The 17702-nt window shown below is 36.9% G+C and overlaps 1 protein-coding gene across 1 annotated transcript in view; it reads right to left on the bottom strand.

Annotated features, from left to right (window-relative positions):
- PRSS12 (protease, serine, 12 (neurotrypsin, motopsin)) overlaps positions 1–17702 on the bottom strand; it is a gene marked incomplete at its 5' end in the record, with an annotated part of 76688 nt that overhangs the window by 39674 nt on the left and 19312 nt on the right. The window contains 4 exons of the mRNA XM_010855237.1: positions 2960–3101; positions 5701–5879; positions 12806–12956; positions 17320–17498. Coding sequence (XP_010853539.1) covers positions 2960–3101; positions 5701–5879; positions 12806–12956; positions 17320–17498 — 651 coding nt within the window. The remainder of the gene's footprint in view (positions 1–2959; positions 3102–5700; positions 5880–12805; positions 12957–17319; positions 17499–17702) is intronic.

Below are 17702 nucleotides of genomic sequence, written 5' to 3'. Positions count from 1 at the left end.
TGCACACAACTGCTCTCTCTTGTTTCAAGGAACCACAAACCATAAAACAAGCAACCTCATTAAGTGTCATGACTTCAGAGGGTAAGTATTGTTCTTTCTCCTATCCTGAGAACTCAGTTCTAACAGTAGTATTCACTACATCACATATTTTCATGATCTTAACAATGTTTGATTGATTGAATGGGTAACGAGTAGATAATTAATCCTATTCCCCCAACCATTCTTGTGTTTTGTCTACAGTTTAACCCACCATCCAGAGAGAATGCAGACAGATAAATGTCAAATTCCTGACCGTGGAAATAACACAGTGCACCAGAAAGTGAGAACTCTTGTATCAGCCTCTGAAAGCCTTCTGAGTGCACTTGATTTCATTAGCTCTCTAAGCCCTTTTCCTATCCTGTCTTCCAAAATAAACCGTGTGAGGAATTTCCTGGAGGTTCAGTGGTTAGGATTCCACACTTTCACTGCCAAGGGTTGCAGGTTCAATTCCTGGTAGTGGAACTAAGATACTGAAAGCTGCATGATGCAGTCAAAGAAAACAAATAAACAAAAAATAAAAACAAAATGTATGTATTGGTTCAGTGATTTCTCAAGAATCATTCCAATCCATGATGAAACCTGGATTTTAACCCATCAAAATCAGAGTAATAACAGTGCTTTTTATAAGGTTACATAAATCTGACTTTTTAAACTTTCATGAATTATATTTGTGTTTCAATTGACTTTATTTGTAACACTGCCCTACTGAAAAAGCCTAAGTGTATTATAATATATATACACACTGTAGAAATAGGAAGGATCCACAAAATTAAAAATTAGCAAATAAGTCAATCCCTACCTTCATTTATCTTCTCCCCAGTTTGGTTCTTTTGTTCTGTAAAATCCAAACAAGCCTCAAGAAATCCCTGGGCTAAAAGATATCTGAAGTCTTTCAATTGGTCTATATAAATAATTAAACTCTAACTCATAAATTTTATGTTAGCCATTTCCATTCATTTTATTATTTCTGTATTAAGAATATGAAGAGATCTTTTGGTCTGAAAGATGAATGTTCCTAATTTTTTCCCATGCACTTATTTATTAAATTTACTTAACATGATGAACATTTCAATAAATTAAAGCAATGCAACTTTCAATGTCATTCTAAGACTTCTATTTTTCTGACTGATCGGTTCTTAGCTAGAAAAGTAATTATCCTAAATTCCATACTGCTATCACTTTCAACTTATACCAGGTTTCCACAAAATGCAGCAATCTGATTACATCCGTTCATATCAATTATGTAAGAGACAGAAGAGGCCATTTTGCTTTGGGATTTCGTTTGTATGACGAAACCCAGAGTTCACCCTCTTTTTCACTCCAAAACAGCATTCTCTTTCAGAAACTCCTCTGTAAACTAAAATGTAACTGTAGCAGGTGCCTGTTCTACCTTCTAACACAATCATTTAGAATTTTAACAAATACTGAGAACACTTTCAGAACCATTAAGTTCTGGTACTCTGTATATGCAAGAAAAACTTAATGTATCTGTGAAACAAAATAAATAAAAAATGGAGGAAAAAAAATCAGCATTTATTCAATTGTTTTCACTAATAAGGAAAAATATGAGAACAGTAAACAACAGTATGTTTGAATTTTTCTAAACTTGTGAAAATGGGATACAGTTCTCAGACTAACAGAGATTTACTCAGATGAAATGGCATTTTAAAGTAATTCTTATTAATTAAACATCAATATTTATTTGGCTAGCATGTCATAGCCCTTCACCTCATAATTATAATTAACTGCACTGCCCATGAAAATTCAAAATATTTGTCAATCGCATACATCTATACCTTTTGATGTTTTTATTTACAACAGGAAAATTTAAACTAATTTAAATATTACGTAAATTATAGTATGAACATCATCAGTTATGTTATTAAGAATTATGACTACAGTAATGTAAAGTTTAAAAAGTGAATAGTAAAATTACATATCTACTACCAGAGCTGTTACAAAGTTATACACAAGTTTTAATAACAGAAAAATTAGGGGTAGTTTTTTATTTTCTCTTTTTTCCAAATCTCTAAAATTTTATATTACTTTTACAACTTTAAAAACATGTTTAAACATAGCTTGAATGTTTAGCTTGAATGAAAGCATATTTTTAAGTTTTAATATTTGCAATTAATTCTATCTCAAGCTGAAATAATATAATTTTGCTTATTTCTTTTAAACATGAGACAATTACTTCAAGTATGACATAGAAATATGGAAAATAAGAAAGAATGGGCATTCATAGGCCTCATTCAGATATTAGCTCAAAGGCATCATTTGCAATTACTTCAAGCAACTTAGGTCTTTACTCTGGAATGCATTATGTGTGTGACATGAAATATATTGCTCAAAGTGTGAAACTCAGTTTTTAAGAGAATGAGGTCAAGGGTGAGTTCAAAAGGTCATCTCATGACAAGAAAGCTGTTTTTCTCAAATAAAAGTGATAATTATCATCACATTATGAGAAAGGAAATAATGTAATACCAAAGAATTTGACATTGGACTTCTCTGCAATTTTAAACACAGTGATGTTGTTACTAACAACATCCAATAGTAACAATGCATCAGAACAAAACTGATCATTCACAGCACACAGTCTCACTTAAATAGACAAAACAGGACTTCCATGGCTCCAACCAGTCATTCAAGAAGAAAGGTGGTGGCAGGAAAGGCAAGTGAGATAAATAGTAAGATATGGATGGGTATTTATCATCAAAGAGAATGTTATTGTTTTTTAATTGCTGAACTTCCATATATAGATAGGTAGATAAGAGGGGTAGGAAGGTAGGTAGAATAGACATGTAGATAATGTTTGAGAATATATATCGTTAGTATTATAGACATTCCAAGTAAAGGTAACAAAATAAGACTTCTAAAAATAGAGTTTGGCATTTAGCTATCTTGTATCAATAGATCTTACTTAAATCCCAGCTGTCGGCAAACCACATAGGTATTAAGATCAGTCCAGCCGTCATTACAGACAGTCCCCCACTGTCCTCTGTGATACACCTCCAGGCGACCCTCGTGGCTGCCTTTACCACCTGCAAGTCTGATGACGCCATCTGCGACAAGAAGGAAACACGGAGACTGAGTAAATAATGACCAGAAAAAGGCAGAGCAACATTTTAATTTCATGAGAAATACCATCCTACCCAGATCTCTCTCTAGGCCTTTTTTTTTTTAACTCCTACTAGAATTGTCCTTGGTAGCTCGGACAGTAAAGAGTCTGCCTGCAATGCTGGAGACCCGGGTTAAATCCCTGGGTCGGGAAGATCCCCTGGAAAAGGAAACGGCACCCCTCTCCAGGATTCTTGCCTGGAGAACCCCATGGACAGAGGAGCCTGGCAGATTACGGTCCATAGGGTTGCAAAGAGTCGCTCACAGCTGAAGCGACTAAGCACACAAGCATAGACCTGTGCTCAGTGATCTGAGGTCATTAACGGGATTGCTCTTGAACAAAGTCATAACACATATCTGTCCTAACAAAACACTTTCCCTTTTATTTGTACTCCTATGTCTAAGTAGAAAAATATACTCTGATATAATTCCAAAGTAATTATTTAGATTTCTCCAGATTAAATACTTGGGAAATTTCTTATAGGTTTAATCTCCTTAAGTATGAACAACATTTGTCATTTAAATTTAAAAAGTATAAAAACACAGTAACTTGGAAATAGCTGAAAAATTTAACTGTGAATGAAAAAATACTGAACTATGAAGACAGAATAAGCTATTCTGGTTGAAGAGTGATCAATCATGTCAAAGTATTTATTATTATTCCTTAGGCATTCATAAAGGATTCCCTGGTGGCTCAGATGGTAAAGAATCCACCTGGAATGCAGGAGACCCAGGTTCAATTCCTGGGTTGGGAAGATCCCCTGGAGAAGGGAATAAGAACTGGGATGCAGGTTTTGCCTTTGTTCTTTTGTCGATAATACAAATCTAAATTTGAGTCTTCTGAAATTAAATGAATACTTAATTCCCAGAAAATCCTGTAAAAAGCGTCTAAGCAGATACACAATATAATAAATTCATTTCCCAAAAAGTATAAGAGGCTATTTCCATCGAAAATAACCCAAACACTGTCCCTCCTCCCAAATGAAATACATAAATAACCCTGGGGGAAAGTCATCCTTTTCATGAATCTCTGGGATCATTCAAAGTAAATTAAGATCTCCTAGCAATAGAATGGGAGAAGGCAATGGCACCCCACTCCAGTACTCTTGCCTGGAAAATCCCATGGACGGAGGAGCCTGGTAGGCTGCAGTCCATGGGGTCGCAAAGAGTCGGACACGATGGAGCGACTTCACTTTCACTTTTCACTTTCATGCATTGGAGAAGGAAATGCAACCCACTCCAGTGTTCTTGCCTAGAGAATCCCAGGGACGGGGGAGCCTGGTGGGCTGCCATCTACGGGGTCGCACAGAGTCGGACACGACTGAAGTGATTTAGCAGCAGCAGCAATAGAATCATTATTAATGTAAAATTTCACTGTTTGCAAAGCATTGTTACACCTGTTACCTCATTTGACCACCCCAGCAACACTACAAGACTATCGCCATTTGAAAGAGGAGGAAATGGAGGCTCAAGAAGATGAAGTGCTCTGGCTTACAATCTGGTATAAATTTTCTATTTATTTTGTGTATAAATGTGTTATTCTAATAAAATAACAGAGTGTACAGAACTATGTAAATAAAAAAGTAGACCTTCGGCATTTCACAGTTTCTCAGAAGTATTTCATTTAACTTTTTTAAAGAAATATTAAAACCCTATTTTTTTTCTTCAAGCTCTTTTTGCTATAGAAACAACAGATTTGTGATGACCCAACTTCTCTTGCCCGTCCATTTCTCTCTTCTTCCCCCCAAACATTTAAGTACATAATACACTCATTTGCACTCAGACATGTCCTTGCAACACAAGACATAGCTTGACAAGCATGCTGTGATTTGGAAGAGTCTGAATATTCAGTACAGCAAAGGTTAATCTGGCTCTTTAATAGTGTTCTTTAATCAACAATCCCATCAAAATAGTTCACCAGCTATAAACACATTCTGAGAGTCAAGACAGGTTAATCAATGAACGGACTAAATATATAATTGTAATACCTAACATCCTAAATTTATCATTGTACACTGATTCTGACTGCTGCTGCTGCTGCTGCTAAGTCACTTCAGTCATGTCCAACTCTGTGCGACCCCACAGACGGCAGCCCACCAGGCTCCCGCGTCCCTGGGATTCTCCGGGCAAGAACACTGGAGTGGGGTGCCATTGCCTTCTCCAATGCATGAAAGTGAAAAGTGAAAGTGAAGTCGCTCCATCGTGTCCGACTCTTCGTGACCCCATGGACTGAAGCCTACCAGGCTCCTCTGTCCATGGGATTTTCCAGGCTAGAGTGCTGATTCTGACTACTGGGTACTATATATTGCAACAAGATTATATGTTCTTAATTACTTTATAGGATTGTGTAGCTTTCAACTGAAAATTTCAGAAATATTTATAAATAAAGAGAGCATTTTAATACACAGTATACATTCTTTTTATGTTTTATTTGGGGATTTATTTGTAAGTGCATTTAGTAATATTAGCTAAATTGAGGAGGGAAGTTAAAACCAAATAGGCACGAAGGCAAGAGTGGCTAGGTTGACAGGGTGAAGTTCCTACCTGTTAGAGGGGTACAGGACACTCCAGCATCTTCTTTATGGTCACAGTTATGCTCTCCCCAGGAACTCTTTGGACACTGCTCAATAGAAAGCTCATTCCCGGTGCAGCGTACCTCATCCAACATTACTGGACCAGACCCTTCCCCAAAATACGCCTGATTCCATGCTTTGGCAATGCCACTGAACAAACATAAGAACATAAGTCAGATCAAAGGTTAGTCGGACCTGTTTCTTCTTTTGCCTCTGGCAAAGGTAAACTTATGATTAATTCACAATTTTCCTTATCAATTCATTCCACTGTAGCTATCTTGGTCCATAAAGTACCAAACTAAGAATGAAAGAGCTGCAAGCTAGAGTCTGGGGCCCTGATGACTGTGGAACCACCATACCAACCTTGAGTTGACTATCTCTGGTCTTTATGACCATTGCATCAATGATGCTGGCCAGCCATCTCATCCTCTGATGCCCTCTTCTCCTTCTCCCCTCAGTCTTTACTAGCATCAGGGATTTTCCACATGAGTCAGCTGTTCACATCAGATGACCAAAATACTGGAGTTTCAGCTTCAGCATCAGTCCTTCCAATTCAGGGTTGATTTCCCTTAAGATTGACTGGTTTGATCCCCTTGCTGTCCAGGGGACTTTCAGGAGTTTTCTCCAGCACCACAGTTTGAAGGCATCAATTCTTTGGTGCTCCACCTTCTTTACGGTCCAGTTCTCAGAACTGGACATGACCACTGGGAAGACCAGATCCTTGACTACATGGACCTTTGTCGGCAGAGTAATGTCTCCTTTTCAAACCTACTGTCTAGGTTTGTCACAGCTTTCCTGCCAAGTAGCAAACATCTACTGATTTCACGGCTGCAGTCACTGTCCACAGTGATTTTGGAGCCCAAGAAGAGGAACCTGTCACTATTTCCACCTTTTCCCCTCTATGTGCCATGAAGGAATGGGGCTGGATGCCATGATCTTAGCTTTTTTAATATTTAGTTGTAAGCCGGCTCTTTCACTCCCTTCCTTTGCCCTCATCAAGAGGCTCTTTAGCTCCTCTTTGCTTTCTGCCATTAGAGTGGTATCATCCTCATATCTGAGGTTGTTGATGTTTCTCCTGCCTATTTTGATTCCAGCTTGTAACTCATCCAGCCTGGCATTTCTTATGTCTTGTTTAAGCCACAGTTATTTTCAGTTCTCTTACTCATGGCCAAACATTTCTTCACTCAAATTTATTTGACTAAATTTACTTCTCTCACAATTCAAAGTGACACCATATTCTCTAGAACCCCAGATTTCAATGAAGAAGATCATGATTGCCTGTCAAAATGATAAATGACTTCAGAAATTGCATCTTTAGCCCTTTTCAGCCATTTAATTCTTAAACTAGAGTATTTATATTTTTAGTTTGCTTTTCAATGATACTGCATCTATTCCCCACTATTTAAGTTGCCCTTTTCTCCTTACATTATAACTATCTTGAGAATTTAAAACCAAAACAGGAAAGCAATTCTGATATATGTAATTCAAATTTTACTATCCAGAAATAAGGTTTTATCGGAACAAAACCACACTCATTCCCAAATTATTGTCTGTGGCTGCTTTTGCACTACACAAAAGCTCAGTGGAGTAACTGGAAAGTCTAAAGTACTCACTATCTGTCCCTTTACGGAAAATGTTTGTTGACCCTTGCTCTAGAGGAAAGAGATTAATGAAAGCAAATATGAAAACTGATTTAGAGAACACTGAAAGTCGCAGAATATAAGCAGAGGAGACAGGATGACTAATGCAGGTCATGGGGAAGCCAGATAGGAAAGCTTTGGAGAAAGGCAGTCTCCTTGGATCTCTGCCCTGTGACAATTGCTAGAAAAGAAAAAGATCTGTGTCTGTTAAAGAAAATTTCAGTGAGTATAATTCCTTGAGGCAAGATTAGGTGCTAAAATAAAACCAGGGACCAATATGAGAGAAAATAAAATTTGATCCCAAACTCAGAAACAAAAAATGAACTCCAGATGGTTTAAAAATCTAAATAGAAAGAAGGAAAAAAAGGGAGGAAGGAGGGAAAAAGGAAGACAAGATGACTAAAAAGTTAATACAATGCAATGAAATAATAAGAACATAGTTATTAAACCCTTGATAATAAGGGAATTTCCTGAGCAAGATTAAAAAAAAAAAAAAAACGAGAAATCAGAAAACAAAGACTATAAAAAGTTAAACTTATAAATTTGAACTATGTAATAAATAAACCAAACACATAAATTTGAACTACTGTATAGCAAAATACAGCACAATCAGATCAAAAGGCAAAGAAGGTAAAAGATATATTTGTAAAATATAACAGCAATCAAAGAAAAAAAATTCTTAGAAGTAAATAATCATAATTTATTATTATCATAATGAAAGACAAAACAACCAACATCAAAAATAGGGTAATGGAGAGAAACAAGCTATTTACAGAAGAAGAAATACCCATGGCCACTGAGCATATGGTAAGATGCTCAACTTACAAGGATCAAATTAAAACAGTAAGAATGCATTTTTACATATCCTTAAAATCCTTTGCACTAAAAGTCTAGGCTAAAAGACTAAAAACTAAAGGCTTTCTATTCCCAAGAAAAAAATAACAAAGGTAAAATACTCATTACTTGGGAGTGACTTGAGACAGGCTGGACAGAGTAACTGAAATACACTGCATTTCAGATATGTCAAAGATGTGGTAGAGGTTCTAGGAAAAAGCAAAAGGCCTGATTAATAGCCTCTAAACTGTGTTCCTACCTTAAGGGAGGACACTAGATGGGAGTTCAGAAGCCCCGGACACTGACTCTGGGGAAAATCATCTATGTTACAATGCAGCCTTAAAACATCATTTGGGTGTTTTATTTTCGTCCTTATATATCTCCATATTTTCCATTGTTTACAACCATTATTTTAATGATCACAAAAATGTTTAATTAAAATAATCAGAAAAATTAATGCAACAAATTCAAGAACCAAAACAAAACAAAAAAACACTACCTAGGAAACCATGATGTAAAACAAACTAGGCTTCCCAGCTAATTTTTGAGTTTACTAAAAATTAAGATGATACTTATAAATACACACAGTCCTTCAGCCTATTTCCTGGTGCCCTGGACTGTACTGGCTTTCAGGGGAATACCAAAGAAATGAATGACTCTGCCCTTCAAGAGATTGTCTAATACCAGGGAGAGCAACATAAAACTCATGGTTTGTTAAAGGCTAATAAGTGCTATGTAAATTTGATAAAGTTTTGTGTGTTCTCTTCCCTTCCATTATGAAAAGTATGTCCACACCAGCCCCGGCAGTTCATGTGTAGTAACAGTCCCAGTTTTACTACTTTCTTACCATCTGACCGCCAAATAAATTTGTGGAATAGGGGATCTCTGGTATAATACATCGATTTATTAGGTTACTTTATGCAAAGTTGTTTGACCTACATAGCAGCAATCCCCAATAAACACTGAATTGATCCTATGTCTGATCCGTATCCAAACATTCCTAAACCTCTTTAGCTAATCTGATTGTATTCATATAAAATAGTCTGTTTTTCATAGAAAAATAGCAAATAAAAAGTACCACCTGACTAACTCAATCCCTGGATTTAGCTACTACTTTGAATAGATACAGAATTGAGTTAGGCAATTCTCTTGTGTAAAAAGGATTACTTGTTAGGTTATAAAAGATTGGTTCTTTGACCACAAATATCATTTTGTGACACATAACATTTGGATGAAAAACTCATTTTTATGGTCAATAGTCCATATTTCTTTCTGGAAAACAATCCCCTCTATCTCCAGTAATGACATTTTGAAATATACTGAATGATTACTGTATGCCAGACACTGGTCTAACAGCTTCAAATGTATTAACTCTTTCAATCCTCCCTACAACCCCATGATGTTATTATCCACTGTTTACAGATGAGGAAACTGAGGTGCAGAAGTTAAACAATTTGCCCAGAATTAGATGGTAAAATGTGTCTGGCTTTAGAGCAGACTCTGAAACACTTTGCTTTCTTTCAGTCTCGTGGGGCATTTTCAGTGAGGTGTCTGTGGCACATTAATATATAATCTGTCTAAAACATGCTTATCATCAATTTCCTCCTACAATAAACTTTTCTCTCTTGACTTCCCTATTTCTTTCAGCCTGTATTCGTATTTATCCTTATTAATACCTGCCTATTTTACAAACAGTGTAACATGAAAGGAAAATTCCTACTTTGGGAGCCATAAATTTCAAGATTCTGGTCCTCACTCACAGTATAATTTGGGAACTTTGAGTAATCTCAGAGAGCCTAACTTTCTCATCTGTTAAATAAGGCCTCCTTTCTGCTCAATAATTAGACATACCAATAATGTTTGTAAAATATTTTTAAAATTAATAAGCAATAAAATAATAGAACAAATAAATATTTTTAAAGAGTATGAGAAGAATTTTTATTTTGACCACTGAATAATATGGTTCTGTAATATAATTTTATAGCCAAAAAAAAAAACCTAAGGAAAAAAAAGTGTTCAAAAATTTACAATTCTTATGTAAATTATGGCATATCCACAGAATAAAATATGATGTCACAGTTCCATTAGCAGCTACGCTTTTAAGAGTTCTGAAAGACATAGGAAATGCTTCAATGTTAAGTGCACAAAAAGAACGCCAAGTAAAATGTCTCTACCTGAAACTTCACTGCATATGTATGCATTCTCAAGTTCAATTTTCTAACACTTGGCTGCTTCCTTTCCTGATCCTCATGTTTCTCTGAGTTCTGGGTTAATCAAATTTAAATATCTTAAGTACGGTTATTTCTTTTGTGTTTTAGGAAGCTTGCCAGCTACCAAAATCTACAGCCACCATTAAAAGATGAGGGTCAACAAAGACAGCATCTCACAAAGAAATTGTAACCAGCACTCCAGGGAGGTATGATATAGTTTGCCTTTGGGAATTCAACAAAGCAAGTACCACTGAGATGAAACATGTAACATTAAAAATTATTTCATCTGAAAGTACTGTGCCTTTAAGTGAGCAAAACAAATTCTAGGGGAAGAGCAGTTGCAGAATACTGCTGTACTGCAAGTTTATGAGAGAAGTAGAAAACCAAAGGAAAGAAAAACAGAGCAAAAGAACAGCATCAGTTCAGAGACTAGGATACTTATAATAAAAAAAATCTCCACCAAGCTATATTGTTGGTTATTACACAGGCCTGTGGAAGATCTTTGCTGTCTTGAATATTTGAAGGTATTTTCCCTTTTCATCACTTCTCTAAATACAAAGCTCCTCATACAAAAGATAGCAATGAGCAAATGCTTGAGAAAGATGTAAACACTTTACTCAACCCGCACATATGTTCAACATTAATACAGTCTTCCTTGTGATTCTATCTCTACATTCTTTCCATGTAGTAGACTATTGTTTGTCAACACAGTCTTTGTTTAAGAACTGTTTATGTAAGTGAAAAAAAAAAATCTTGGCTAAAGAAAGAACTCTACATTACAACATGAATTTTTAGAATCACTTTTAAAACTACAAAAGTGAAAGTGTTAGTTGCTCAGTGGTATTCAACTGTTTGCTATAGCAAAGTCCGACCCCACGGACTATAGCCTGCCAGGCTCCACTGTCCATGGAATTCTCCAGGGAAGAATATTGGAGTGGGTTACCATTTCCTCCTCCAGGGGATCTTCCCAACCCAGGAATCGAACCCACATCTCGAGTATCCTGCATTAGCAAGTGGGTTCTTTACCAGTAGGGCCACCTGGGAAGCAAATACTTGAGTGATGTTTATCTAATCAAACTTTTGGATCTCGCCTCCCATTTCAGAAGTTACAAGAACCAGAGGAGTAAGCTCACTGACACCAGGAGGAAGAAATGAGACAAATCCAGAAGGTAGGATATTCTACAAAACAACCGGTGTTGTCTTTGGTCTCTGCAACAAGTCAGTGTTAGGAAAAACAAGAGAACGTTCTGGATTAAAAGACTTTGGGGATATAACACCCGCATGCACCACAAGGCCCTGGGCTAAATTCTGCTACAGAGAACCATCTGTCAAGGACATGGTGGGAACACGTATGGAAATTTGAACATGACAGGATATTAAACAATGTAAGAATGACTACCTCTTACATTAGTTGTGATGATAATTTGGCGATGTAGGACAATGTTCTTATTTTTAAAAGGTGCACACTGAAGTATTTAGAGGTAAAATGTTGAAAAATCTTTATTTTGTTTTAAAATACTTTAATATTAACCTACAGTTTTGAAAAAGTTGGGGAGGGACAGTTGCAAAAACAATTGCAAAAAAATTACGGTTCAAGGTTCAAAAGTCACGCTCCAGCGTCAAAGACTATGCTTAACTGGACAAAGTGAAACAAGAACTGAGACGTTTTCATTTTGAGAAGTCTCCACATCAACCCACCGCTACCTGCCACAACATGCTAAATATTTTTTTTTCAAATTTAAAGTAAAATATCAACTTTCAGAAGATCTGCCAGTATAATTTGAGAGAAACTTTTAGGCCTTCTATACCAATGTTCACTAAAGACAAGGATCAGAGGATACAAAATTATAACATACTATTCCAAAGTAACCATAACTAAAGCAACATATAATATTGGTTTTCTGTCTTTATTCCACAAGCTTCATTGCCATATCCTGCACAGGAATTATTTCCTTTGAACATTAATAAACATTCTTTGTTCTAAGCACAACCTAACAAATAAGGAAGCAATGGCCAAAAGTTTAGACAATATTTTGGGGAAAGAAGTTGAACTTCAGTTAAAGCCTCACAACTAGTTTCATCATATGACTTTGGTAAGTCACTGTGGTTGACCATGCTAGTGACTACCTGGGAGTCCTGTAAAGGCTCCTGATAAAAAGTGGTAAAAGGCTTAAGATTTTTAAGAATACAAAGTCAGTTGAATTCAGATACAAACAGGTTAGATCTATAGGTATACAGACATTCTCTTCAAGGAGACTACAGCCAAATACAATGATCAAAAAGGTGGCTTTTTCTATTTGTTCAAAGAAATGTGCAATTTAAACACACCTACCTTTGGGTATGGAAGCAATAAACTTAGAAATGTAAGCAAAACAAAAGAAGAACAACCAACCTCAGACCCAGCTGCCTGCAGACCACTTCTGCATCTGCATCATCCCACTGGTCGTCACAGACTGTCCCCCACTGACCGGCATGGTAGACCTCCACTCGGCCCTCACGCACACTGCTCCCCTCAACAAGGCGCAGGATGGGGAACGCAGGACCTGCAATATGAAATTAACGACAAATTAACACCTACACATCTACACTGAGCTATAGAAGATCAGGTATATTCTATTTGTTTGTCATTCTCAATCATAAAGTTATATTTAATAAGTCACTTCAGCGATATGGACATACCCACGCATGTCTAATATATTTTATGATAATCTCAATTGATTAAAACCCTCCAACTTGAATTACACTCATATAAATAGCTGTCAAGAGGAAGCAGTCTAAATTCACTTTTCCCCGAGGACCTCAGAAACCAGCAAAGACACACTCAAAACTGCAGTTATTGGAAACCCATTTGGTTTTTATGGTATTGTGGGGGGTAGCATTGATTTTTTAATTTACAGTAACTTGAGCATTACCAACATGTAATTATTAAGAATGGCACTTTTATCTATGACATACTTGCTTTCAGCATAGAAATATTTTTACATTTGTAGAGATCAAGTCAAAGTTTACATTATCACATTATAAGAAGCTGGTGGACATCACAGCCACTACCTTCAAAAAACAATACTGAAGATTCATTTGTGTATGAATCAATTCATTCTCTGTGAAGAATACCAGAGGCTTCCCCATGCAAATTCCTTATTATAGTCTACGATACCCTTATCTATTTTCATCAGTTTCATTTTTCTCTCTTTTTATTAGCCTAGAATTGAGGACACAGGGAATGTCTTTCCCTTTCACTCAAGTACTTCAGATACCCAGCTATGTAGAAGGCAGGTAATAAATATTTGTTGACTGACTGGATTGGCAAGCGATGACTAAAAGCCTAGAAAGAATATCCCAAACAACGAAAAATAACTATCGCTATCCATTCCTTCAATTCTGTTTCTTAAACAGCTATTAGGCAGAGAGGCACTGCACAAATGCTACCCCTTAAGCAGTATATTGCCTCGGGATATGGACAACATGAGCACAGACGGGAGACCACTGGGAAGACCCTGCAGGGGTTCAGGTGCAAAAGGAGCTTGCCCACCACTGGGGGGAATTAGGGCATCTCTTCTCAAGAAGCTGTAGCTAGGAGGGCCAAGATGATGGATGGGACTTCATAAGTTAGACATGGGGATGTGCGGTTCAGACAAAATGAACCGAATGAACAAAAGCATAGAAGCACAAAGCTGTATGTGTTTGGGAAACAGAACAGCCCTCTAATTTTTCTGGAATAAAGAATGTGAGATGGTCAAAGGTTCAGAACAGGCTGGGTCCCTATTAGGAAATTTAGTTTTATCTTTTGCCAAATACTCATCATTTATCCACATGAAATATGCTTCTAATTCCTCCACAGTATAAGCAGCTATCAATAAATGGTATTTGGACATTCATATTTTTATTCAAATATCACACCAGAGAAGGGATTTAGATTAGTGAACATGTACATCTATTCATATTCTGATATTTGTAACACAGTTTTCTTACATAAGTCAACTAGCACTTGTAATTTGGAAAAGGATAAAGTTAGGCTTAATAAACATAACTGTTCTCAACATTATATAGCAGCTTATAATTAATGATTGCTCAATTATGATAAGAAACCTAAATTTACATGTTATTATGTTTATTTTTCTTTTAAGAAGCTTGGAAAATATAGAAACTAACCAATGGAAACAACATAAATTTCTTAAATTATTATATCCTTTTCTGCCTCTCCTCTCCCCACCTCCATGGTAAGCTTGGAAAAATCAGAAAAACAAAAAATTTTAAGAGGAAATTTAAAATTATCTACAACCCAGAAACATTATGGCATAATTACCTTACATTTTTTTAAATGTTGTGCTTTATTTTAAATGTAGTTTTTACACTGGTTGTATAAGTATTTGTGAAAATATTAAGAAGCTCAAAGACAAAATTTAGTCACCATCTCACATCTTCCCAACAAATACACACAGAAAAAAAATAATTTGAAAGAAATTTCAGTGAAGTAGTTGACTAGTATTTAACTTACGGATAAATAAAACTCCCAGACATTTTCATTTATATTGATATTTCCTATGTCCAATACTCAGATACGATCTTCTACTTTTTAAGTGTTGGAAAAGTACTACATGCCAAGATGCTAAATGTAAATTACAAACTAAAAGAAAGTATTAACATTAAAGGTCTGCTGCTGTGCCTTAAGATAGACTCAGTGTTTGCTGATTTGAGCTGTTTTCATATTCTCATTTAATTTACCATAAAAGCATATTTTTTCACTCCCACTTCTAATTTATCTCAACCTTCGATACATATATGCTTACACCAGTCTTAAATTTACCTTTGCAGCCAGAGTATAAACAACTGGATAGATTATAGAGAATGGAGAGCTTTTTTAAATAAAGAGTAGACAGAGATCCTGAAAAAAAGGATTGTTTTCAAAATTTTACTTACTTCACTACTTGAAAAACGTTAACATATTTTACCAGTTAGGTTGAACACAGAATACAAGCAATATCTACAAAAAGCAGTGCACTGTTGAGCCCGATTCAGAGCATCCCTGACGTAGCAAAGTGTAAACATGTATTTGCCAAAGGTAGGATTACCAAGAGGTGGAGAGGCAAAGGAAGAAAAGGAAAAACTTACACGACATAAAGATTTAGAATGCACCTTGCACCCACAAAAGGACTGCAGCTCTCCAAGCACAGCCTTGTATGAGATCTTGCACCATTTCCATCGGGTCTTCCTGTCAGTTCACAAGAACGACCCTAGCTTGGATTTTCCTATTTTTTCGGAGGGAGCAGGTCAATTCCTTCCCTGATACTTGTACTCAATCAGAAACCATTGCCCTCGGCTGTCTGCTGGCATTCTAAGACCTGGGACATCTGATCACGCTGCTATCTCCAAGAAAATCCAAAAAGGTGTGATAGCCACAGGTGTGGTCACACGTTAAAACAACCATGGACCCCAGAAAACCCAACCACCATTGTGAAACCAAAAGCCTAGAAAGAATATCCCAAACAAGGAATAATAACTAGCAAAGGGAACTTCTCCCGCTGCTTCCATTCACATGATCATACACACATCTGTATACTGAAACCATATACTAATCACCAATGCTGCAGATGGTGACTGCAGCCATGAAATTAAAAGACGCTTCCTCCTTGGAAGGAAAGTTATGACCAACCTAGATAGCATATTAAAAAGCACAGACATTACTTTGCCAACAAAGGTCCGTCTCGTCAAGGCTATGGTTTTTCCAGTGGTCATGTATGGATGTGAGAGTTGGACTATAAAGAAAGCTGAGTGTGAAAGAATTGATGCTTTTGAACTGTGGTGTTGGAGAAGACTCTTGAGAGTCCCTTGGAGTGCAAGGAGATCCAACCAGTCCATTCTAAAGGAAATCAGTCCTGGGTGTTGATTGGAAGGACTGATGGTGAAGCTGAAGGTCCAATACTTTGGCTACCTCATGTGAAGTGCTGACTCATTTGAAAAGACCCTGATGCTGGGAAAGACTGAAGGCAAAAGGAGAAGGGGATGACAGAGGATGAGATGGTTGGATGGCATCACTGACTCAATGGAGATGAGTTTGAGTAAACTCCTGGAGTTGGTGATGGACAGGGAGGCCTGGCATGCCGCGGTCCATTAGGTCGCAAACAGTCAAACACAACTGAGCGACTGAACTGAACTGAATACCTAGACATCATGCATAGAAGGAGCCCTTATCCAAGGTAGTGATTTGTTTTATGGAATGTGCTATCTTCAAAGTAGAACACTAATAACTATGATTCGATTCGATTCCATAAAGTGAAAATATTTTGTTATAGTTTCTGTATTTTATTTTTGGTTTCAAGATGATTTTTAACTTGATTCCATCACAATTTTTCATTACCCAAATAAGTGTTTCATATACAGTATATAATAATCCTATAAACAAATTAGATTAAAACAGAAAATATGTGAAGTGAGGTCAGGGCTTCCCAGGTAGTCCAGTGGTTAAGAATTTGCCTTGCAATGCAGGGGAGACCAGTTCAATCCATGGTCTGGGACGATCCCACATGCTAGGGGGCAGTTAGGCCCAAGCTTCACAACCACTAAAGCCGGCATGCTCTAGAGCCTGTGCTCCACAGCAAGAAAAGCCACCTCAATGAGAAGCCCGTGTGCTGTAACTAGAGAGCAGCCCCTACTTCTGCAACGAGAGAGAGCCCATGCACAGCAGCCAAAAAATTTTAATTAAAAAAAAACTGAGTTCAAATGTAAATCCAACAGTTAGATGAATTCCTTTGAGGACTAATTAGATTGTTGCTAAGTCATGATGATTCAGACTCAAGTCTGTATTTAAACGATTAGGAAAACATTTAACTAAGACACGTTTTTCACCTGGAATGCTGAAAACAGAATAAAAGTAAAGCAAGAGAATAATTTTTTTTTTTTTTTTACCATGGGAAAAGCTACACAGGACAGCAGCTGCCATCTTCTCAGAACACGCCCAGCCCTGCCAGATGTCTTTTTCACAAAGCAGTATATTTTCTTCATCTCCTCGGCAACGGACATTGCTCCAATAAACGGGAATAAGGCCCAGTTCAGAAAACGGGGTTTGTTTTGCGACTCCTTTTCCTCTGGAAGTACAATGCTCAAGATTAGGTTGATCAAATGTAGGCTAACTTTTATCAAAGCACTGCTGCTGCTGCTAAGTCACTTCAGTCGTGTCCGACTCTGTGCGACCCCATAGACAGCAGCCCACCAGGCTCCCCGGTCCCTGGGATTCTCCAGGCAAGAACACTGGAGTGGGTTGCCATTCCCTTCTCCAATGCATGAAAGTG

The sequence above is a fragment of the Bison bison genome, unplaced genomic scaffold (assembly GCF_000754665.1).
Source record: "Bison bison bison isolate TAMUID 2011002044 unplaced genomic scaffold, Bison_UMD1.0 scf7180017864361, whole genome shotgun sequence".
Taxonomy (NCBI): Eukaryota; Metazoa; Chordata; class Mammalia; order Artiodactyla; family Bovidae; genus Bison; species Bison bison.
The sequence above is the reverse complement of the archived record's forward strand: the minus strand, read 5'-3'. Positions and strand labels throughout refer to the sequence as shown.